At 40.0% G+C, this 26144-nt stretch overlaps 1 protein-coding gene across 1 annotated transcript; it reads right to left on the bottom strand.

Annotated features, from left to right (window-relative positions):
• Positions 1 to 620: 620 nt before the first annotated feature.
• Positions 621 to 25902, bottom strand: LOC113062979 (kinesin-like protein KIF26A). The gene is made up of 12 exons (XM_026233097.1): positions 24957 to 25902; positions 22986 to 23175; positions 16727 to 16915; positions 15517 to 15610; positions 14457 to 14719; positions 13643 to 13826; positions 12257 to 12416; positions 11537 to 11699; positions 6391 to 9436; positions 5576 to 5766; positions 4161 to 4311; positions 621 to 2065 (listed from the first exon to the last, which is right to left on the bottom strand). Exons 1-12 carry the CDS (start codon positions 24971 to 24973, stop codon positions 1884 to 1886), a joined length of 4830 nt encoding a protein of 1609 aa, XP_026088882.1. The 5' UTR covers positions 24974 to 25902; the 3' UTR covers positions 621 to 1883.
• Positions 25903 to 26144: the final 242 nt, after the last annotated feature.

Genomic DNA, 26144 nt, shown 5'->3' with positions numbered 1-26144 from the left:
CATGATCCTTCCAACATTATTCTAATATACTTACTTGGTGTTCAAGAAATATTACTTAAAATTAAGAAATTAGTTTTTACAGTCACTTTTTCTTTTTCGTGTCCCTTCTGATTAAAAGTATTCATTTTCAAAAATCTTACTGCTTTTGAATGGCATTGTAGTTCTTTTATTTTCCTAACAAATGTTGATGATCATAAACTCCAAGAGTGTAAATTGATGTAATACTGATTTACCTGGTAGAATGCAAGATATAGTGAAATGGAAGTATATATATATATATATATATATAAACCTGATTTGTTTGAAGTGTTATCATTTGTTGGAAACCGGAATTAATTCAGTTTTGCAAATTATTTCGCACATACTTACTTGTGTACAAATTTTGGGGTATTTGTACTAAGGCTTTCATTTTATAACACAAGAAACCTGAATGTGCTTTTAAAAAGAAAATACTTATTAAATACTACTACTAATAAAGAAATAAATACATAGGTATGTAGAAAAATTAAATATACACAAAGAATTACAGAGAGGAAACATTTTTTTATTCATAATGTTATGGTAATGAAAACAGGAGTCTATACATGGTTTTTAAAAAAGGATTAAAAAAAACTGTACAGTACAAAGCAGGAACACTGGTAAAATGTCATAGAAATTAAAAGTCTGATCTGAATGCTTGACAAATCTGTTAAAGTATTAGTAGAAATCACAGACTAACATACAAAACAAAAAGGAAATATATATATATATATATAATTAACTCAAAAATGTCATGCAGCAACTTGGAGAAAAAAAAAAAAGGCCTGATCTTTTTTTCTCTCTCTCTTTTAAATTATTATTTAACAACAAAAACAAAGGAAAGAATTTTAAGAAAATATCCACATATTCCATTTCAAACCTTTGCAAATCCATATAATCTATTTTTTTGTTTTGTTTGTTTCTTAATGAGAAACAGCAGTCACGCTTCTCTCCAGAGACACACAAATCATCAAACATCAGAGGCTGAAGATAAAATCACAAGACACAGTGAGAAGGTCCTGTGCTGTGAATTTGTCAGATGATAGCCTTTTGTAAATCTGAACATTTTCAACAAAGAAAGGCATAATCTTTTGAAGTTCAGGTAGATAAAGTGGATTTGTTTACCACGTTAAAAGATACCAGCTAAACGCTGGATGTTGCATGATCAGAGAAGAACAGACACATGCATACATTACAGTATGACGCATACCACACACACTGAAATTTGTAAATACAAACTCACTTCGGTTTGATGTCCTGAGAAGTGTTTGAGACCAGCTCTAATTTCTAACTTGCCACCAGCTGCACCAATCAGTTAAAGTAGGCTACTAGCTATGGATCAGGGGAAATGACATGTCATCAGAGAGCCAATCATTAACCCCAAAGTATACTTTGCCAAAGTAAAGTATAACAGGGGTTTTATGCAGAATGACTGTAAATAAAAAAAACAAGCAAGTTTTTGCATGATAATTATAGTATGGGGAATTTTTTTTATTTTTTTGTGTTTAATATTTAAAACGATATTTTTAATCACTTTAGCTCTTATAAATAGACTACACTGCATTGTATACAGTACTTTATTTTTCAAAGTGTACTTGGGAAAGCTGGTCTCAATATTAGCACCAATCATCAAACAAAGATAGTTCTTGGGATTTTTGGGGGTTTAAGGCACTTCCTGGTAAAGCTTAATGAAAATCGCAAAACACGGTCTTAGTCTTATTCCATTCGGTCTCTGTTTCTCAGCCTTTTATGGAGTTTCTAACCATACTTATTCAGTACCTTCATTTGTGTTGTTCCAAGAAGGACAGTCTCAACCCCAGAAAAAAGGGGTCTTGCTGTAACTCACAGTCCTGTTTTGTTCTCTTTTAGACCTCCATCTCCTGTTGTCCACTCTGTCCTGGGATCGCGGGCACTGCGATATCAAAGCAGGTCTCCATCATCACACGAGACTTGCATAGGTTGACACAAAACTCCAGGTCTCCTGTGGCCTGGGCCAGAGCCTCCAGGTAATCCTGTGACTCCTGGTCCAGATCTGGGTCCACATCAACTAATGGAAAAAAAGGGTGAAAAATACAAACTAAATTATTATTTAAAAACATAAACTTACAGTTTAATAATATGAGATGTCAATTTACCATTTAACATTCAATTCTTGAAATGACTGATTTACTTACTGACTGACTGACTGACTGATTGACTGACTGAGCATGATAAGCCAATTTAACATGCACATTTAGTAAAAAAAAAAAAAATTAAATAAATTAATAAAAAGTAGGCCTATGTTCAATGAAATTGTCACGTGTTTGTTCTTGTTTTCCTTATTTGGTCCTTCCTGTTCCTGTACTCGTTATGCGAATTTGGTTCCAGCCGTGTTTCATTAATTAGTTTATTTGTTCCCAAGTGTGTCCTATTGTGTTTAAATAGTGTTCCCTGTTTTGAGTTCTCGGTCTGCTGTTAAATGCTGTAAAAGTCTGAGTGTCTCAAATGTTATATGTTCTTAGATATCTTTTAGTTCCTGTATATGCCTGTTGATGATTAAGTGCTATATCTTGAAGTATTCTCTTGCATCTCCTCACTCTTTCCTGAGTGAAACGTGACAGATATGGACATAAAATATACTGTATAATATAGAGTTCATCGTCTGCTACAATGATGTTTCAAATTATCTTTATCTGGGGGGTTTTCTCAATAAATAATTTGCATTTGTAAACTTGATTTTAATACAGTAACTCATTTGAATACAGCTCTCATTACAGCATGTATGAATATAAAAATCTACACTCTCTAAAATACACACATTGAATCCACATTATTGTACTACATAATGTATGTAATATACAAAATATAGATGTGAGATGCAGCCCTGCTGACACACCTAAATTGACAGTTTTTTCACTCAGAACATAAAAAAATCTCTGCATGTGATGGTTTTCTGGTGTGGGAGATGGGCTTGCAGAAACACTATCTTCAATTTACTAGGCTCTGAAGAGGGGCTGATTTATACAGCATGACAACACCAATCAAAGCTTTACTCAAGACAGCAGTCACATACAGTATGAATGGTAAACATCACCTGGCCGGCGGGCAGGTAATGATTGCAGAAGAGAAAAATGATACCTTATTGATTCAAGAACACACGCAGACACAAGTTTTCTCCATAGACCTGCCATTTTCTCTACATTATTCCTTTACATCCTGTGATTTCCTCCCACATACTGTTTGCAGTAAGTGTATTTTCTAGCAAAGTGGAGACAGATATTTTGCAATATCAAGGTTGTTGCATTGGTTGTTTGTAATAGTTGTAATTCTAACTAAAGCTGGGGACAGATAAAACAGAGATACAGAATCAACAGAGCTTTCTTTGCTGCTGGCAATGTTCTTTTTCATTCTCAGTAGAGTAAATAATACAAATCACATAATTAAGCTTCATTATCTTTAAATACTTTTCTTGCCCTGTTTGATACTGAAGGTATTTGTTTTTGTATGAGAAAATCCTGAAGTACATTAATAAACCATTTGCTGACTCATTGTTAACATTAAGGTTAAACAACATAAAGTCTGTGTTCAGAGTTTGTTCTTACAGCTTAAGTGTTGAAGGCAGGAACAGTAAAACAGGATCACAATTACAAAAACCTCAACAATTTGTTTCACAGTTGACATCTATGGAGAATATTCTGGAAAATCAATGTCATCCACTATTGTCTCAGGCACCAATTCAAAGTAGCCAATGCTCAAGACATTTCTGTGAATGCACCAATACCTCACCATTTCCTCTGGCACTACGTTCAAACACTTAAATTAAAGTTATCAAATTAAAGCACTTAGTCTACATCACACTACAGGGATTGTATATTGTACCAATATACCAATATAAAGATATTTTATTATATTATGTTGACAGTCCTAATTATTAAACAATAAGTGGATGGAAAAAGGAAACTGTGAGCTTAATATGAAGTAAATATTCTTCAGATAATGTTTTATAGCTTTGATTTTAGTGCAGTTACAACAGCATTTTAGCGTATTCTATAGTCATGCATAGATGTGACTTCATGCATAAAAATATGTTTGCCATAATACTCATTAGCATGAAAAAAGTTTGAAAACCCCGACATAAAACAATAATACAATTGGGAACTTACATTCTCCTATCCATTTACTGGGGTCCAGCATGAGACAAGTCTTGGCATCCTCCAACTCTTTTTTCAGCTTCTCATGCTTGGCTCTTATCTCCCTGATCTGCTGCTGCCTCTTCTCCAACATCCTAAGGCGGGCGCTGAAGTACTGCAAACCCTGCAAGTGTGGGACAGCAGTGTCAGTTGCATACAGTCAATCACAAATCGTTGTACCTATTCCAATCACCTGCTCACAACGTCTGGCTCTCCTCAGGGTTGACTTAAAATGCAGTGGCTTAAGCCGAATTGATTCAATACTCCCTACCCTATACAGAGGATTTAGGTCCTCGGCCCTTTGGTCAGATTAATTAGGGCCAAGCTGGAAATAAAATTAGCATCCAGGTTAAACACTCAAATCCTATCGTTTGCTTCAGGGATTAAAAGGAAAGATCATGTTCAAGGGGAATCTGTTACTGAATGATTGAATTACAGTATAGATTACCCTACTCCTATCATGTTTATTCTGTCACTAAAAGGTACCCATTAGAAAGTACATGAAAATTCAAAATAACAATATACATTTTTCTTCAAATATAGCAGGTTTTGAACTATAGATGAAGAAAGACTTATACTGTTATGCTATGCCCACTGCAAATAAGATTTCATTTCATAAAACATACATAAACTTAGCAGTTATACAACCCCCTACTGACACATATACATATACTTAGCGATTCACATAAAACAAGGGACTGAACAGCCTAATTCTTTATAAGCAAACTTCCAGACTCTAACATGCGAGCTGAGATCACTGTTAATGTTAATGAGTTAATGTCTTTTACTCTCGTCTTCTCCACACAATTGCCTGTGTGATCAGGGTTAGAAACTTACAGAGAAACAGTTTAATGACCCATGGACGCGCTGTGTGGAGTGGGCCATAAAGACTGATCAGGCGGGCTGCAGATTGTGGAGCCACACCTCATTCATCACAGGCACCCCTGACCCCTCCCTGATGCTCTCTCTCCTTCTATCTCTCTCTTACCATCTCTTCCTCTCTCTGGAAAGACATTTACTAATCTTTTTTCACTTCTTTCTGTATTACAACACCAGTCAACACCCTGTCTAACTAAAGTTATCAGTCCAATCTAGAATAAATTAGCCAACATCAGTAATCGTCACAGAGATAAGCTTCATTCCTGACAACTGCACTTTCTCAGATTTGAGAGAATCATCAGAATCTTAAGATATCTGATGCTTTTGAGCTTAGCATAAATTAAATATTGATTTTATTCCATCATACTGGGACTGAGCCAACTGCTGAATACTAAAGTTACACACACAACTTGAACAGAGTAATTTACTTCACTCTAAACTTGAGCTATTTACTTCATAATTAGCATACAAACTGCATAGAACACACTTGTCAAAAATAGTCTTCTTACCTCTGCCAACCTTTCTTTGCGTCTCTGAAGGCGCTCCACATCATCAATCTGGTACACTTTGATCTCAAAGGGTTCCTTCATAGTACCCCCCAGTGGAGGTAGATCGACCCACTGGGCTGCTGCACCAACCTTCATGCCCAGAGAAGAGGTGTCTGGCAGAGGAGCAGGAATCAGACGGCGTCGCTGCAGGCCTAGAGGAGTTACACAGATAATGCTCTTCATGTGGGCCAAAGATGAACAGCAGAGTTTGTAGGCATGCTTTTAAATATGCATGAGTCTTGCAAGCGGTTAAAGGGTTTAAAGCAAAAATGATTTTGGGGTAAATGCAGATTACAGAATAGGGTGAATGCATATTAAACACCAGATATGCCTAATAACCTTGGGTTCATAAATTTAAATGGACTAAATAGACTGACTGGCTAAATGGAATGCTTTACTAATATTTATTGCCCTGGCGGAACCTTAGGTAAAAGCCATGACACACTGAGCAACATGAGTGGTCTTTATGTCAGACTGTAAAAAAATTTTGTCCCATATGTCCCCACTGACTGCTTTAAGGGGCAGTCATACTGGACAACTGTGATGTAAAATCTGGCTAAGACATTCTGCCAAAACGTGTGCAACCCTTTTGAGGATGGAAATATCAAGCAATATTTGTGGTCCTCGTTAATTGAAATATACATCACAACATAATTTACAACAACCTTCACTGTACTACCTATTTTTCATTCTAACTTTTGAAGGCCATCAAATAAATAAATCTTGAACTGGACACCAGTAAATAAAGCCTTGATTGGTTTCACAGTAAAACTCACCATTGGATCTCTTTTTGGGAGATTTTGAGGCCTTTGTTCGAGTAGACCTGGACACTCCACTCTCACTCATGGAATCATGGGCAGAAGATGCACTGCCTGTAGTTTCACTGTCCCTGATCATGCTCTCATAGCCACTGCTGCCTCCACTGTGATAAAAAAGTGCAGTGTGCCCCATGGCAGGGGGCAGTTCACCACTAAGTACACTGCTGTTGTCACTACCATGGCCACTACTGTAGCGCTGAGGATGGCGAGGGGGCGTGATTTTGCTGTAAGGAGAGGGCAAAGGAGCAGCCAGTGGGGTCTCGCTTGACGTTCTGGCATCATTGTTGCCATCTGCTTGGTCAGTGCCCCTGAGGTGTTTCTTGGAGCTTCCACCTGCTAACTCACTGACCCGACTGTTGGCTACACGAACCACTTGCTTTGTGCCCATAATAGTGCCCCTTCCTTGTTTAGCATTGGAGCCTATGACAGAGTGAGTTGGGGGTTTTCCAGTTGGAGGTAGACTGGTATTCTGAGCAGCTGACACAGCAAGGAACTTGGTGGAGGTGCTAAAAGACTTTGAACCAGTGCTCGACAAGGCCTTTCCTTTGTTTCCATTCCCAACAATGGATCTAGGAGATATAATGGCTTTTATCTGTCCAAGCTTACAAATTCCACTAGAAGACGAAGGGGAAGTAGGGGTTGGTGTTGATATTGAACAGGGCATCCCAAGTTTTGGCACCATTTTAGCAGATTTGCCAGTGCTACTGATACTGGCATTACTGTTTTCCTTTGAGGGTACTGGTTTGGAACCCACTGAGGTTAAACTGCCACACCTTTCAAGGGACATAAGACTACCAAAATGCCTTCCATTGTCTCCTTTAGCATTATGAGACCTGAGACTAGAAGCAGTCTTCAGACTGGATGACTTAAAGCTAAAGCATTCCCCTCTTACTCGCACATCAATGTCCTCCTCGGAAACTGATGCTTTGGAGGAAGACAATTTTGTTTCATCATTACCTACAGACTTTAAGGCACTTGGAGACAACAAAATTTGTGTCCTCTGGTCGAGGTTTGACTTTCGGATAGGTGGAGCAGGGGGTGACATGCTTCCAGATTTAGGAAATATACTACCTTTCTGTCCATAAGCTCTCTTTCCTAAGGATGAGAATTTTAGGCTACCATTCGTTTGTGAGGAATCATTACCCCATTTAATCTCATTTGAACTACGGGGCACTGAGACCATGCCAAGAGTGGTGGCTCCTCTCTTCAGCTGAGGCATCTTGCTCAGGTCCCCTTTCTTAATGCTTAACTTTTCACAACCATCCACATCCCTTTGAGATGTGGATGACACATGCATTTTAGGAGGGCGAGGTACACTGTTGCTATTCCCGCCTGTCTTTCTAGACGGAATCCAACTTGTGCCATTTTTTGGTGGTTTGTTAACAGAGTTAAACTCAGAATTCCTGGCCGAGTGCAGCCCACTACTAGTGTGGGTCCATTGTTCATCTATTCTGCTACTTTGACGTTGTAGCTCATGGCTGTAGCAACTGCTAGAAGATGCAGTTTGGGTGCTTTTTCGAGGGAGTGTAGAAATGAATGAGATTTGGGCAGACTGTGAGGTCAAGAGTCTATTGGATCTAATCGTATTTGGACCACCGAGGGATGCTTTGGTACTGTCATGAGATAGAGGGCACTTAGATATGGACAATTTGTCAATGGTTGCAGAATCATTGTCTTGTTCTGAAAAGCAAATTCCACTGTCACCCAGTGGACTATTTGTTCTTTGCTGGGTGAAAGACCCTGTCTGTAAACCACAAGGTAAATCCATCATAGAGCTGCTGAATCGTCCCTTGCGCACTCCCTTTGATAAAAGGCTCCCTTTAGTCTTATCACAACTTTGGGTACAAATATTTGTCTTGCAAGACCAGGACTGGACTGAAGAATGTGCAGTTGTATGTCCAGCTGTAAATTCCTCCTGTGACTTAATAGTAGCACCTTGGTTCAGCTGGGACCTGCTCATCTGGCATGTGTATGCATCAAACTCATCATTGATGCTGCTGATAATGCTAACAGACCGTGAGTGAGATGCCAGGGGCTGCAAAGAACACTCTGTATTGAAGCTAATGATGCTGGATGGTCTCCCACTGTCTGGAACCAGACCAGAAGGCAGCTCTTCGACCACCATAAACACCAGCTCATCCTCTCCATTGAGCTCCACAGGCTGCTGCAGTGTAACTGTAGTCCTTAAAACATCCCTGTCAAGGCACCTGTTCCTCAGAGCAGCACATAGGTGGCTCACCTCTACAGGATTTCTACTGAGGTGATGGGATCTGTCAGTAATTGGGGATTCATGGAGTTCTCCCTGCCTTAGGGCTTGTTGACTCATACCTACTGGAGGTGCCCGTATGGTTAAACTGGACTCAGAATTCAAAACTGAGGTTTTTGAGATGCTCTGCGAGGATGAAGAGGCATTGGGCTTTTGTATAGGTACTCTACTAAAGACTTTCTCTCTGACAACAGGCTCTGAATCTTGCCTTAAAGTTGTGTTAATTTCAGATGTGGCCCCATGTTGCAGGTGTGCAGACTTCTGAAGAGAGGACTTGGCGGTCCTGGATGATACAGAAGCCCCTTCTGTCACACTTTCAACTCCACTTTTGAAGGCTGTCAGTTGGCCTTTTCCTTCAATGGTGAAAACAGATGTGCTCTCACTGCCATCAATACATTCAAGCCGTTCTTGTAACTCTGCAAAGGTGTTACATTTGAGGTGGTCCCCATCAGACTTAGGTCCCTCTTTTACATGCTTCTTGTTCAGGGAGGGAATGATAGGAACAAATGCTGGTGGGCCTTCATTGTCACTGAGTTCACGATCAGAAACAGGGGTCCCACCAGGCCCTACATAGATCACTGTATCACATGAGTGCTCACTGCTGGAGGAGTAATCTGGGTCACTGGATAACATTGCAGGGTGGTCTGGGTCAAGAGCCACAGTCCGAGGGTAGACAGGTCTCGGTCTGATGTGTCCCTCTTCACAGGAGCTCTCTCCTCCAGAGGAACTTGATGCATACTGAACAAAATAACATACCAAACTGATATCAATATATTTTGGCAGAAAGCTCTTTCTCAGAACACAATAAATTCAGAGAGGCATCCCTTCACAAAATAGTATGTCAGTGTCAACAAAGGTGAAAAGTGCTCACCAAAGGAGAAGTTAAAATAGTTGTCAATACTATTGCATAATTTAGACAAGGAAATTACTTTTTAGGTCTACAAAATATGAACATATTCTGTCAAAAGAAGTTTAATTATGGTGAAAATTGCCTCTGTTATGGGATAGATTAAATGCTGTTCTCCCTCTGGAACAAATACATTGATTACATTTGTTGACTACTTGACATAGGTCACTAAGAAATTTTGCAGCTAAATTATCACTATAGCATTTGTTTCTCTGACAAAGCATGAATCGTTATTTAAATTTGGAATGATTCTGCTGGAAAAAAAGTCTAAATGTAATTTAGGAAAATGAGTCATGACCTATTGCAGAACGTATACAGACAAGAAGAAAATAAAAAAAATGAAAAAATACTCTGTTGGCACTGTATCATACTAAAATAAAAAAATATATAAATACAATATATATATATATATATATATATATATATATATATATATATATATATATATATATATATATTTGTGCTGTCAATCGATTAAAAAAAATTAACTAATTAATCGCACAATTTTTTAAAATTAATCGCGATTAATCGCGATTAATCGCAATTAAAAGACTGAAACTTTTTGGATATGTAAATGTAAAATGTAAATAATTAATGTAAACTCAAGACAAAGAAACTATTTAAATTCAAAATTTGATTGTTTATTGGAATTTTTGTTTAACTTGTAACACAGATTTTCTCATGTAAACAACATACCTGCAATAAACCATCAATATCCTCCAAATTAACTGTTGGCTTGAAAGCCATATTTATTACAGAAATAAAAACACAGGCATGTAAGTACCATTTGAATTTCAAAACAATCAATGCCAATAAAAAACAAAAAACTGTTAAGTGTCAACAACTCAACGTGGCCGGAGAAGGTGTGTGAAACTCGTTGTGAGTTATACTAAAGCAAAATCTTGAGTATTTATTGTCTGATAAACATTAAAAACTGTCTGCGGAGGTTGAGTCGTCCTGCAGCCCCCGCTGGCTGTTCATTGGCTGCAGCATCTTTTTTCTAAGTTCTAAAAAAATACCGTAGACGGCAAGGCACAAATTTAGATATTCATTTATCTAATTAATCTATAGCCAATGCACAAAGACAATATGATATTTTTGTCCCCTTTTTGTTTTAAAGCTTGATGAAGAGAGAGCGCGCAAGTTGCTGCAGCTGAGGAGGACAGTGATGCACGCGTACAGGAGTGATTGACAGTTCGCGGCACTGTGTACAAAAAATACTCCGCTACACAATTATTTTGTTATTTTCGTTTAAGCTTATTAACGTTAGCGTTACAGAAAGGTCTGATTTACGCACTGTTACAGTCATTGTTTTTTTTATTTAAACAATGACATTTTAGTTCATGATTTTAATGTTGCTGTTTCTTGTGGCAGACTAAATGAAGAGTAATGTTTCTTGTGGCAGACTGAAGTGTTATCCGGCAGAGTTTTATACTGAAACTTTCCGTCTAAAAGTCCTTCCTTGGTCTTATCCATATTTCTTTGCAAGTTGAACACACATGCCACAACTGGAAATAAAAAAATCTGCAACCGCGTTAATTGCGTTATTTTTTTTTAACGCGTTAAATATTTCAAATTAATCGAATGCGTTAACGCGCTAATTTTGACAGCACTAATATATATATATATATATATATATTTAAATGACTTAGAAAATATTAATGTTAATTTTTAATAAACAATTAAAATATAGTTATTATAGTTATAGTAGTATATTACAGTTATATAGCATTTTCACAATGAATATTGGTCCAAAACATCTTTTTTTTAATTACCAGTTTTTACTTTTAGAAACGTTCAGTGCCATAATTACTGCATTATATAGATACCTTGGTACCAGAAGCAATTCTTCATAACATTTTTTTAAAATAACCATGAATACATAAGCATACATAATTCATATAACAAATACATCTGTTTGAATCACAAACCTTGGATTTCTTCTTTCTCATGCGGTGAATACGGGAAGCAAGCTGCACAGTGGTGAGAGATATGGCATAACTGGCTGGCGACTCAGAGATGTGGGCGATCATGGTGGTTCTACAGTTGATGTTGCCCAGTGATTCCCTCAGCAGCATGGTAAGCTTGCTGTCTCTGAATTATACATCAAAAAAAATTCTGGTCAGCCAAAAAGGAAGCTAGGCTTTACAACATTCTTCCCTCTAAGATCATTGAGAGGTTGTCTTAAAATAGAGGATTATGAATCATACTTGAATAAAAAGAAACACCAAAAAATTATGCTCACTCTCTAGAGACCTGATTTGGAGTGTTTTTATTTTATTTGGTTGTGGAGGATGTTATTTTCTGAAGCAACGTTCAAAATATTTTTTTTTCTCTGCTCATGTCACTGTATTTACTATCCCACATTCCGGTGATTATTTCTTAATTTTCTTTTAGCATAACTCTCTTTCTCCCTGACCCACATTCCTATCACTACATCCCACCTCAAGTCCAATTCACCCTGGCTGCATTCTCTCCCTGGAAAGCTGGCTAATTAGCTTCACTGTTTTGATGAAGGTGAGAATGAAACCCTGGCGGATTTAGATCAGGAGGACTCAGAGTGTGCTCAGAGACACACTACCACCATTAACAAGGATCTATCATCTCCTGCTATTGGTTTATATTGATTAATTGAATCACAAAAGACATACCTGTATGGCACATGCTTGGCTCCATTGGCCAAGGCTAGGATGACATTTCCAAGAGCAGCCATTGACAGACATTGGCCTCTCCCTCCATCTCGTGTTTGACTCCGATCAGACTCACAACTGCCCAAGTCCAGAAGATGCAGACGGCTATGACTCCCAGACACTGCAAAGTTAAAACCGAAATTCACTCCCAATGTCCATGACTCTGGGTTTCTCATTTAAATACAGTTTTATTGTTTATGGGGCACATCTTCATTCCAAAACCCTAAACATAATCGAAATATATAAAAAGCAAAGACTTTTGTCCTGTTTTAAAGAGCAGTAGTTTCTACTCCATCAGCAGTACCAAACAATACATTGTTAAGACAGACAGCTAATTTTGCTACTGTGTGTGGACTACTCAAACAGCGATGCTGAAAGCAGACCTGTATAAAATTAAAATAAAAATATGTCCACCTACAATTGACTTAGTTGTCTCTGGACATTAAGCAGAGGCAGTGTTGCAGGGGACCTTATGAGACAGCAGTTGTACTTAGGATCTTTGCTACGTGGGGATTCAATATCCTTGGCAGTCCATCAAACAGCAAGCAATAAATGTAAGTACAGCTAGTTAGATTACAGTCCCATGTAGGTCACTAGAGAAAAAAATCATTCAGTATCATTACAAAAGATGCATTTATTTCACTCTGAAATGCTGGTCATTAACCTCACGTCGGCAGGATTTACAAAGCCAGCGCTCAGAACCGAAACCCTCTGTGGAGTGGGAATGTAAACGAGCTTCTCATTTCATGCTGGGCGCTATAAACATCTCTGGAGAAGAGACTCCAGCCTCATTACATATTAAAATCTATTCTGGCTAGTGTCAATGGCAAGAACCCAGCTTGCACTGCAGTGAAGGGAGTGCAATACTAATGACCATTCTAATGTTGACATGCTGACTTTACAGAATGGCTACGCCCAGTAATGAATATGTGCTAACCCTTCTTGTTAGTATTTTCACAGAGAAATTATCAGCGGGACTAAACTGAGGTAACTGATACTATCTGTGAACATGGAAAGCATAGTAATGTTAAAGTCAGGTATCGGCTGCCTTCAGTAACAGTCTTCTCAAAATACTAATGATGCAAAAAGATATATGATATGATTCCTAGACAGTAATAAGGAGCAGTAACTTAATTTTTGAGGTGAAGGTAATTTGCCCTTGAAATTGAATTATTTTAAACCCTGGATGTTAAGGTATGGCTACTTAAAATATTACTTTAACATTTCTTCTTAGCATTAAAAGTCAACTATTATGCTCTTAAATGGCCAACAGCCATATATTAAATGGCTTAAATTTCAATACAGCTTTTCTAAATAAATGTAAAAAATGAACAAAGCATGCCATACTTCCTGCTTTGGTGCTCTTCTCCATAGGGTACTGGGAAATGTGTAGAGTGAAGAGCATATGAGAATTCCGGCGGTCCTCTTCCTTACAGTCAGGTCTGCTGGTGCTGCGTGCCGCCAGAGCTGCATCCAGGAAGAACGCCGCTCTCTCTGCAGAGTACGCCCGCAACTCGCTCTGGTTCTGCAGCTGAACAAATGTCGAAATTGAAAATAAGACATGTACATTAGATAAAGATAGGAAAGACAAAAGCAAAAGCAATTTGATTTTGATTAATTGGATTTCTTAACATTTTTATTTTGGCAGTAGTCAAAGAAAGGTGACTTGCAATTACTGTATACTACCGGTTAGTATGAAACTATTTTTTAAATAAGTTAATACTTTATTCATCAAGGGTGCATGAAATTGATCAAAAGTGACAGTAAAGACATTTATAATGTTTAAACAGATTTCCTTTAGTTTATTGAAATTTCTTAAGAATCATGTGACACTGAAGACTGGAATAAACAGGAAACTGATAAATTACATTTATTTATTTAAAAATATATTTAAAACCATTATGTGGTAATTATAGTTTATAAACTGTTCAACTGTAATAATATTTCACAATTCTACTATTTTATTGTATTAAATGCAGCCATGGTGAGCATAAAGAGACTCTATGTAATGTCTATATAATGTTTTTATTTGTCTATTTAATCTATTCCCTGGGAATCAAACCCATGACCTTAGCATTTTTAGCACCTTGCTTCATTATTTGAGTTATAGAGTCAGTTTGTAGACCTACACACACAGTACTAAAAACAAACTCTAATGCACCTGTGATCCACAGACCGGATCCTCTCGCAGGGAAATTCCTGCACCATGACTGTTCTGGAAAGTCTGTGTGGAAAAGTCAGCCAACAGGTCTCTCAGCACTTCCTCCCTGCCACAGATTTCCACAGCAGACACGCGGATGGAGAATCTTGTGCCAGTTTTCTCTTTCGTTTCCTCGATGAGCTTGAAGAGCCAGGAGATAGCACAGGGTGCCACACCCAAGCTCTGCATAGAGCTGTCCCTGCCGATCATGGTGTAGCTTTTGCCTGTGAGGTAAAGGTGAGCTAATGTCAATGAAAGATGTAACTGAACATTCAAGGTTGGTATGACTGAAGATACAATGTAAGTATTTACTCAGTGTGAGGAAGACAATACTACATTATGCTTTAGTTGTCCTTACATGGTTCTTATTTTTTTTTTTAAAAAGGTCATAAGTGAGCAGCGTTTGTCAACAAAGACATGATAAAAATTACACTGTGAATTGATTAACTTTGCATGGCTACATAATGATATAAGACAAGGTCTATAATAGGATTTGTGTTAATAATAGGACTGTCTATGTAAAACACCCTTAAGCTAATAAAATGAACCCACAAGGATGTTAGTCATAACGAATATAGCACAATAAAGCAGAGCAAATGAGCAGCCAAGCTAACTATGGGGGATAGAAGCAGCACGGTGGGAGGCACACAGTCTCTCAAAGTGAGGGCTGAACAACAAGAGAGTATGAGAGAGAAAAAACTGAGCGCTTTTCAAACACAACGTGTAAAAAGAGGGCACTTTGTGTTCAACAAACCGCTATTACTGCTCAAACACATACGCCCTCCCTGCATTTTCTCTGCATCCTTGTTAGAAAATTTCAAATGCTGCCAAAACAGTGTATTTTGCATCACTTTTCCTATCGCCTCTTGTAAGTGATGGCTACTCCATCTAAAAATGGATTCTCAACAATGCATTATCTGTCAAAGCATGAGGAGTTGTAACAGAAGGAGGTGAGATATCACAACAATAAAGTGAATTACAGTAAAATATGGGCTACTAGGTTGAATAGATGTTTACTAACCGAGGTTGGCTTGACCAAAACAGAAGATGCAGCCATCTGCCCCGTTGACCACAGACTGGATAACCTCTGCCACTGTCCCTGAGCACACTTCTGCCTGAGGAAACAACCCCTGATTTAAACAATAACTCGAACAGTATTAGTTGTACATACAGTACTTCGAACTCAGACAGACAGACAGATAAATTTACAGACAAAACATCAGATCGAACCATTGAACGACAGACAAAATGATAGACAGAACAGTAGATTGATAGACAGATATAAATACAGACGGACAGAATGATGGAAAGGACATCAGGCAAATTGGACTGGATAGACAGACACATAGGTAGAATAACAGACAGAAAGAATAACAGACAGACCGAATGATAGACAAAACATCAGACAGACAGAAACAGTGACAAAGGTATAGACAGACAGACAGAAAGATAGAACAACAGAAAAACAGACAGATGATACGACAGAGAGAGAGAGACAGACAGAAAAACAGACAAACAGAACAACAGACAAATGTCAGACGATAGATAGAATGATAGACGGACAGAACAATAGACAGACAGGCTGATACACAACAACAGACGGCCAGACAGATAGAATTACAAACAGATAGATAGATCCTTGTAAACTTGATCCTTGCTCATCCTTGAAACTTCCCAAAGAGATGCAGAATACAGTAAAGGAAAAAGGTGAAGATTTCAAACCCTGGAATTATGTGTGTGTCTTTTGCAGCTTGAGTTGTCTCAACAGTGTTGTTGTAAAAACCACCTCTGATGTATGCTCGTTCAACGCCTTTTTGTTCTGAACAATGTGGGGTAGTCATTGATCATCAGACCTGATGTTTCTAGGACAGGAAACCCAAAGACTCGAAACTCCCAAAGAGATCAGGAGGAAGCAGAGAAAAGAGCTCTGTTATCTTTTCCTCTGAGATCCCTTCAGGCGCTGCGGACTCGGAACGATAACCCCAACTCACCAACCCAAACCTTTTATCTACCTCGCAAACCGAGCGAAACTGAATATCTCCCTTATGCATTGCTTTGATCTCAGCATATATGTCCTGCCTGTTTGACATCAGTTCTGGGAAGATTTTAGTTCAGTATACAATTATGAGTACAGACAGGAAATAGGGGATACCTCCTTGGTGTAACTTGTAAAATGCTTGCTTTTATTAATCTGATTGACAAAAAGTTAAGTCTTTATACCATTACTGTACCTGTGAAGCATCCTGGGTAAAGACAGCATCAAAGGTAAACATCTTTGGGGCGGTGGAAGAGGTGGAGCGTGCACAGGGTGGCTCAAAAAAGGTCAGCTGTTTCTTATGGCCGTCTACCTTGAGAAAGGACATGGATTCTGAGGTGTCTCGAGATCCTTTGGCAGGACATATCCTCACCATTACTTTCACCTGCAAAGCACACAATTATATTCATATCATAATTATATTCCTACATGATTTTATTTGAAACAAGTTATTTTTGAATTTGCTGCTGAGTTGAAAGCATACGGCTGTAATTGCATCCTCCAACCACCCACTAATTCTCACAATTATTTAGTGGTTTGAGAATAATGTCTTTCAGTTTCCTGGCCAAGAATGCCCCTCATAGTGGAAAGCATGTAATAAGCAGAAGAATAATACAGAGATTCCCAAAGCTCTTCTGCTCCCACAAAAGGAACATCAAAAGTGTGATAAAGTGTGGCTGGAAAACAGACCTGCCTTGTTCTGACCAGACACTTTAGACACATCCTATTTAAAAATATATTAAATATATCATGTTTTCCATATAAATATTAGAAGCACAACTGTTATCAATATATATATATATATATTGTCACGGGAGGAGCACAAGACAGACACAGTGGGCGTGGCGTCAGGCCTCGGAGAGGCTTTTATTAACAGAAATCATAAAACAAAGGGAATAAAAGTGGCCAAAAGGGGGAAAGTGTCCAAAATAACAGGGAATCTGGTGTCCTCATCGTGCTGCGGGATTTGTGTAGGTCGGGCAGTGTTCATCAAGGAAGGGTCCAGGCAAGGGGCGGAGTCCGGCGGCCGCACGCGCTCCCCTCCTTGGTCCGGGGCGCGAGGGGCGGCGGCTTCTCCTAGCGGCCGCGTCTCTCTCGTTGGCCGCGGCGCTGGTAGGGGATGGACGGCCCGGCATCCTGGCCCGTCGGCCGTGTATACGGGTGCGGTTCCCATCCGGATCGCGGGTCCGGCAGCTCACGTCTTGGTGGCGCGGGAGTCCCTCAACGCACCCTTCCTGGACCCACGAGGACACCAGTGTGCATGCACGGGGAAGAGACCGGTCTCCTGAGGAGAGGCGCGTTGGGCTTTTAAACAGCGGCGGTAATGAGGCTCCACTTCCTTCAGGTGTGCCCCATCACACGCCGCCAGCCCTGACTCGTCCAGCGCCCCTCCTCTCACACACCCACTCCAGTCGGGAGCCTGGTGAAGGGCGGCGATTTAGGACGGGGTGCCGGTGACAATCAGGGAGGAGGCAGCTGACTCGTCACATTCCCCCTCCCAAGCGACATCCCCGTCCCCAGGGCGCCACCCACACGGGAGTGCTACCATCCTCAACCAGGCTCCAAACGGTCGGAGTGGGCGGGGCTTCCTCTCCGGGCGGTCCTCCCTCTCGCAGCGCACCAGAACAGGGACAGAGAAACCGGGTTTTAGTGACAGCCTCAACCAACCACCGGGCAAAATGACAATGGAAAAGTCACTTACCCCTTGTGTGGCTGGGAGGCTGTCCCCAGTTTTCCTCCGTCCCAGTCTGGGTTCTCACGAACGTTTGCAAGCGAGAGGGAGTGACGTCACCAGACGTTTCCCAACTGCGCTGTCTAGGCTCCGCCTGCCCGCATTCTCCACCAGTGTCACGGGAGGAGCACACGACAGACACAGTGGGCGTGGCGTCAGGCCTCGGAGAGGCTTTTTATTAACAGAAATCATAAAACAAAGGGAATAAAAGTGGCCAAAAGGGGGAAAGTGTCCAAAATAACAGGGAATCTGGTGTCCTCATCGTGCTGCGGGATTTGTGTAGGTCGGGCAGTGTTCATCAAGGAAGGGTCCAGGCAAGGGGCGGAGTCCGGCGGCCGCACGCGCTCCCCTCCTTGGTCCAGGGCGCGAGGGGCGGCGGCTTCTCCTAGCGGCCGCGTCTCTCTCGTTGGCCGCGGCGCTGGTAGGGGATGGACGGCCCGGCATCCTGGCCCGTCGGCCGTGTATACGGGTGCGGTTCCCATCCGGATCGCGGGTCCGGCAGCTCACGTCTTGGTGGCGCGGGAGTCCCTCAACGCACCCTTCCTGGACCCACGAGGACACCAGTGTGCATGCACGGGGAAGAGACCGGTCTCCTGAGGAGAGGCGCGTTGGGCTTTTAAACAGCGGCGGTAATGAGGCTCCACTTCCTTCAGGTGTGCCCCATCACACGCCGCCAGCCCTGACTCGTCCAGCGCCCCTCCTCTCACACACCCACTCCAGTCGGGAGCCTGGTGAAGGGCGGCGATTTAGGACGGGGTGCCGGTGACAATCAGGGAGGAGGCAGCTGACTCGTCACAATATTGATAACAGTTAGCAGCAAACAGCCCCTGGAGTTTACGGGAAGTTTTTTTTTTTTTTTTTTTACAACATAGGGAATGACATGGTAGTCAAGAAAATGTATTTTCCCATTTTGGGGATCCATTAATAAAATGAATTGCAATGTCATACTCCACAACATCAGTTGAATGTTTGAAATAACTTGCTTTTGTGATCTGATGTTATCACAGAATTAGTCAGGAAATGTATTCAATACTGTAATAAAGCTATGTTGATTAGATAGATAGATAGATAGATAGATAGATAGATAGATAGATAGATAGATAGATAGATAGATAGATAGATAGATAGATAGATAGATAGATAGATAGATAGATAGATAGATAGATAGATATCTAAGAACTCTGACATTTCCTTCATTCAAAAATAAAAAAATTAGAGTTATCATACCCATTTCTTTTACAAGTGCCTTTTGCAAGCAACATACTTCAACTCAGTGGGGCTTATTAGCAATCACTTCAATCTTTTTCTTAATAAAACTCATTAAAAACTTGCAGCTGCCTGCCTTTTATGTGACTAATATACTAATATGCTTTTAATATCCAAATCCGTTAAAGGATTTTTAGGCTGCATTAATTAGGTAAACCGGAACCGGAAACACTTCACATAACACCGTACTTTCTACATCATTAGAAGAATGGCATCTACGCTAATATTTGTCTGTTTCTCTCTTGTTCCGAGGTCACCGTGGCCATGAGATCCAGTCTGTGTCCAGATCAGAGGGTCACTGCAGTCACCCGGATCCAGTACGTATCCAGACCAGATGGTGGATCAGCACCTAGAAAGGACCTCTACTGCCCTGAAAGACAGCGGAGACCAGGACAACTAGAGCCCCAGATACAGATCCCCTGTAAAGACCTTGTCTCAGAGGAGCACCAGGACAAGACCACAGGAAACAGATGATTCTTCTGCACAATCTGACTTTGCTGCAGCCTGGAATTGAACTACTGGTTTTCGTCTGGTCAGAGGAGAACTGACCCCCCAACTGAGCCTGGTTTCTCCCAAGGTTTTTTTCTCCATTCTGTCACCGATGGAGTTTCGGTTCCTTGCCGCTGTCGCCTCTGGCTTGCTTAGTTGGGGTCACTTCATCTACAGCGATATCATTGACTTGATTGCAAATAAAAACAGACACTATTTCAACTGAACAGAGATGACATTAATGAATTCAATGATGAACTGCCTTTAACTATCATTTTGCATTATTGAGACACTGTTTTCCAAATGAATGTTGTTCAGTGCTTTGACGCAATGTATTTTGTTTAAAGCACTATATAAATAAAGGTGATTGATTGATTGATTGACTTTAGAAAACCTTTAATGCCTATTGTGGATATTTTCAAATGCTGTGTTTGCACAATGCATCAACACAATCAGGTGCACAATTAAGGGAAGGAAAATGCTTCATTCACCCAGCCCTCCAACTGCAGTGGATAAGAGGATGATGAAATAAACTGACTTCTCTAGAGGTGTCTGGATGCATTTCAAGGAGTAGCTCAGGTGACCTCACCATTCTTATTGGTGGTTCAGTACAGTAGTAGAATTCTCACCCGGGTCCGATTCCCGGCCAATGCAAAGACAGACTCTTTTTTGGGAAGTCATGGCCTAATGGTTAGAGAGTCTGACTCGTAACCCAAAGGTTGTGGGTTTGAATCTTGTACTGGTAGGGATTGTACAGTAGATGGGAGGAGTGAATGTACAGAGCTCTCTCCCATCAAATCCCCCAAGTGCTCCCAAGCCAAAAAATGGCTTCCATGGTTCATGGTGTGTGTGTGTGTGTGTGTGTGTGTGTGTGTGTGTGTGTTCACTGCTGTGTGTGTGCACTTTGGATGGGATAAATGCAGAACACTAATTCCGAGTATGGGTCAACACACTTGGCCACATGTCACAACACTTCACTTAATGAGCGAATCATCTCCTTGCACCACCTGCTGGTGTTTATGAGTCAGCAGTCTATTATAGTATCTAATGCTAAGAACACACATTATCTTCTTACTTTCCCACAGAGAAGTTGTCCTAAACCAGACTCTAATTGGTCCAATCTCTTTGAATTTATTTAGAGTGCATCACCTGTGCTGGAGAAGGGGTCATATGTGGGTCAATTCAGTCTTCCATGGCTTTTAAACCTCCAAGGGGTGTTAAGGAAAGGAATGAGTTTGTTACCCAAAATAGCGGGCAACATGCTGAGATGCTCATGATGCTCTAGAGAGTCCCATGAGAGAGTATATATGGAACTGTCAGTTACTTGTCAAGATGTAGCAATATGTGTTTAGATATTTAAGAAAAAGCAGAAGGACATGACCTCAGCTTATTAGGTTAATATTAAGCAGATGCTCTTTATACAAAGTGACTCAAAGTACACTAATTGCAGCAACAGTCCCCTGGTGTGACCCGGGATTAAGTGCTTTGCCTAATGGGTACCAACATGCTTTAGCATGACAGTTATCATCCAGTCACTAAGAATTATGGCGTTTTTATAAGCAAAACGCATTATAGTCAACTCATCCCTGTACTGCATGTAAGACTGCATAAGAGAGATCTAGGAATGCACAATATTGTATATCGACAACATGAGGATTATTGGCCATTATTAGAAATGTTATTATTATTATTTGTTAGTTTTATTTTTATATTATTTTTTAATTGGTATTGGTTGGTAGGGCCCAATGGATATGGAATATGCATTTTTCATAAATAACATACATTTACATTGAAGTTTGTGATGCATACAATTCACTTGCAGCATTTAAAACAACTGATTTTATTTATTTATTTATTTATTTATCTTTGATCAATTAAAACTAAATTGTATAGAATTTTAATTTCTGTCAGTTAATATGAAAACAATTATCGGCTTATCAGTGTTTGACAACATTTTAATATCATGATTTCATTAGGGAGATGTTTTATTAGTTTAGTTTAGTTTAGTTTAATACAGTATGTATATCATTGCTCTTTTGTTGATTTTGCTTGCTTCCATTGACCTCATTTGTAAGTCGTTTTGGATAAAAGTGTCTGCTAAATGTAAATGTAATATACTTTACTGTATTTTTCACAAAAAGAGGAGTTTTAATACTAAACCCCAGCACTGATACTAAACGAATGGAGAATCAGGGCTGTTAGTTTGCTCATTTTATCCTTGCTATTTTACATTGCTCATTACATTTTACATTGCTCAAACAACAAGATTTGATCTGTTCATATACTTAAAGGAAATAATATTCCAGATCACAAAATGTAATGCTCACAAATCTGGTATTCAATTAATCCAAGAACGAGGCACAAATATGACTCCTTGAGACATTGGGATATCATAAGCATTTCCACACTCAGACAGTCCACAATAAATAGCTCTATTCTGACAGAGAAATATATCTTTCATTCAAATGCCCCCCGATGTCATTCTCTGACCCTTCTGTTTTCATACATTGCTTTTCCCACTCCCATGGTCTGTCAGTCACTTACAGTGAGGAATGCTGTCTGGCATTCCAAAGGAGCTTCTTGGAATTCCAACAGCCTGGGAATCAGGACAATTGGGCCAACCCATGCTGTCACACACAGTCTGCTTTGATGGTAACTGGAGAACCAGCCAAACTGATCAACCCACGGGGCATTCTTGAGCAGAGGGCAATCAGGGGTTTATGCATGATGTCATTTATTTAATAAAGAAGAAAACATCTCTACAATGACCAAATGTAAGCTGTCAACATTGTTTCAACATTACCTATTATGCATTGTCAGATTACAATAATTTTGGCACAACCTTGACCATCTAGGCTTTGATCATGTTTTAGAAACCATTTCCATCCAAAAACCTCTGAAGAACTGGTATAGGAGACCAAAATAAATAAATAAATAAAAAGTTTCAGCAGTGGCAAAATTGCTGTACCTTTCCCATGCCGGGGCTGTCCTTAACCTTTGACCCTGCCCTGAGGAGACATGGGGGTACAGGTGGGGGTGAGAGCTGCAGGGCAGCACTGAAGCCATCAGTGTAGAAGAACGGCTCTTCTGGGTCAGGTGGGGAAGGTGGAAGTGGCTGGCACTTCTTCCGTTTGGAGAGGTTCAGCTTCTGGGCAGCCCTGTGAAAGAGCAGCAAACAAAAGGTTAAGTCATATTAGACCTGCATCGCAATACTGCTCTATATCTGGCCTCCAAAGATTTGAGATGAACACAATTTGCATGAATGAGCAACAGTTTCCAAGTCCATGACAATCCAGCAGCAAAGAATATGGTAATGGACAATATGGTTTGTTAACATGCTTTTGACCATACATGTCTGGCAATGGTAAAAAGATGCAAGCTACCTAAAGCTGTGTGTGTTTTCCAGCTCACGTTTTTATCTTTATAGCAAGAGGTTGAAGGGCCTGAGGAGAAAAGCTTGAGCTCATTAAATGCCTCACTCTTCCTCACATCCTTTCTCTCTCTCCCTCCAACTCCTTCAGCACAGGCTCACTGTGAACACTGTGTAATTACAGTCTCCGTGAAGGACACAAGAGCAGGCCCCCACAGGAAGTGTGCATGTGCCATGCATTAAAAGGTGTGATGGGATGTGTGGGTAAACATTACAGAAAGAAATTAGCACTTAGCATTATCTCTATGTGCATGATTAAATTGAGACAAAGCTTAATTAAGTTAGCAGTTTTTATACACTGCAAAAATCAATAATAACAATATTTATTTCTTACCAGCCGATATTAAAAGCATATACAATATATTTATATTATAAGTTTACAGTATATATTTTTTCGCATTATTTCAAATGTATAAAATGTGTATATAGACAAATATAAATATATAGATAAAAAAATATTTATACATAAATAATAAACACATCTAAATAAATAATTAAAATTAAATAAACAGCAGGGCATTTTATTCCCAGTTGCTTGTCAGTTGTTAATTTTGGACCGGGTGTGAATGAGGGAGAGAGACTGAGAGTGAAGACGAAGGGCACATAATAGGAGAAATAAGAGGTTGGGAAAAAATACTTGACTGAGAGGAAGAGGGTTTTGTTATGGAGACATAGCCTCTTCTTTGCCTCCTCCTCCACACACCTCACCTATTCACACACACATACATACAGCTCCTTCTCTAACATGAAGACGAGACCCACACCCACACATAGGGCAGAGAGCCACATTCACCACATCTGGCTGCACGACAAATGCTTTACAAGCTCCTTATGAAGCACCACACACAGTCACGCACACACTAAAAGATTGAGATATCAGTCTGGAGTGAACAAAGGCGAATGACCAGAGTGAGTGCAAAGTAGCATGGTAGAGTGAGCTCCGATACGCTAGGCTGGGCTTTATCCAGATGCATCCACCTGTTAAATCTCCTTTCCCTGCCCTGCAGTCAACAGTTTGCCTCTGGATTTGGAAGTGAGGTTTCAGGGTTGCAACTGAGAGCAAACCAGTGCAACTGTGATTACTGAAGCACTTTTACAACCTTTATTATATATACTCAGCTTTTCAACAATGGAGCAGCATAATATAATAATGAAAAAATATATTAATTTACATACCCTGATATCGTTTATATATATATATATATATATATATATATATATATATATATATATATATATATATATATATATATATATATATATATATATATATATATATATATAAAGAATGTCATACAGGTTTAAATAAAGAATGTCATACACGTTTAAAAAGAATTGAGAGTGAGTAAATACTGACAGCAATTACATTTTATAAAAAATAAAAAATACAAAAACTTAGGATTCAACCCCAACATCCTTGGATTGCCAAAAACCAATTGAACTGCACAAACCCTACTGAAAAATGCATGTAACTTCAATAAACAACTCAAATGAGTCCATTATACTTACAGTTCTCTCCAATCCATTATCTCAGTTCAGAGGGCATATCATCACAATGGTGAGAAAAGCAGCTTTTTAACTTGTTTATTCCAGACTCCGGTGAGAGGACTCCATGACTCCCAGCAATTGTGAGAGCGAGGCGGGGCGAGTGTGGAAGGTGGGCTGGAGACAGGGGGCTAAAAGTGTCAGCTGGAGGATGGGGCGATGTGATTACTGTCACTGTCATCAGGGGTCCATTTCATGCCAATTCCCAGATGAGGAAGTGGATACAGTTGCGAAGAGATGAACAGGGCAATAAGGAGATGTCAGAAATGCTCATGACGACCCTCAAAATGTATCTGTAGAACAAACGGGTATGTGGCGCTCCTGCAGAGATACATTTTTTGCCACAGAGCAAGTCACCGGTGATCGACTTACCAAAGTTTGGCGCTTCCTCAAACCCAAAACTTTCAACACATTTCTTTCCCTCTTCCCTCCTTAGCCCTCACTTCACCTCTGCATCAAAGCTGGGCTGGGGCACATCCTCCCTCTCTTTTGCACTCCTCTCCACCGCTCTCCCATTGACAGATCTCCCAGGGAAGGCAGTTTAAAAGGGGGAAAAGGGGGAAAAAAAAGAGTAGATTCCTGCTACTGCTGTTCCTGGGAAACCCTTGCAGAAGTCCGCGTCTCTCTCAATCTGGTGAGTCGCTTTCACCTTCTCCCTCTCGCTTTGCTGCACTCGCTCTCTCCCTTTCCTCTCCTCTCCCCAGCCCAGCCCCCTTTCCATTTCCCTCCCAGACACAGTGTCAGTATACAGCTGCTGTGCAAAGCGCCACTGATAGGCAGCATACTCCACACACACTTGTCTGCACACACACATTCTCTCTTTCAATCACATGAACACGCGTCGCTGACGTGCAAAGCATGCACTTTCACACACACTGGCATGAATACTTTATGAGTGCAGAGGAGCCCCCTTTCCTCATTCGGCTGGACTTCAAAGAGACTGAGTTAGTTTGTGTGAAACAGAAGCAAGGAAACACAATATTATAAGTGTCTTCCTACTCTTGAACACGTGTCAATCCATTTCCTATTATTGAAATAACAAAAAGAGATTAAAGAGCTTGGATGAAAATTATAACAGATGATTTTGTGACAACAGACTGATCATTTGAAAGGAGAAGTCACCAAAAAGGTCATTTGAAAATCTGTAATCTT

This window comes from Carassius auratus, chromosome 45 (genome assembly GCF_003368295.1).
Source record: "Carassius auratus strain Wakin chromosome 45, ASM336829v1, whole genome shotgun sequence".
NCBI lineage: Eukaryota > Metazoa > Chordata > Actinopteri > Cypriniformes > Cyprinidae > Carassius > Carassius auratus.
This window is presented reverse-complemented; position numbering and strand designations above follow the sequence as displayed.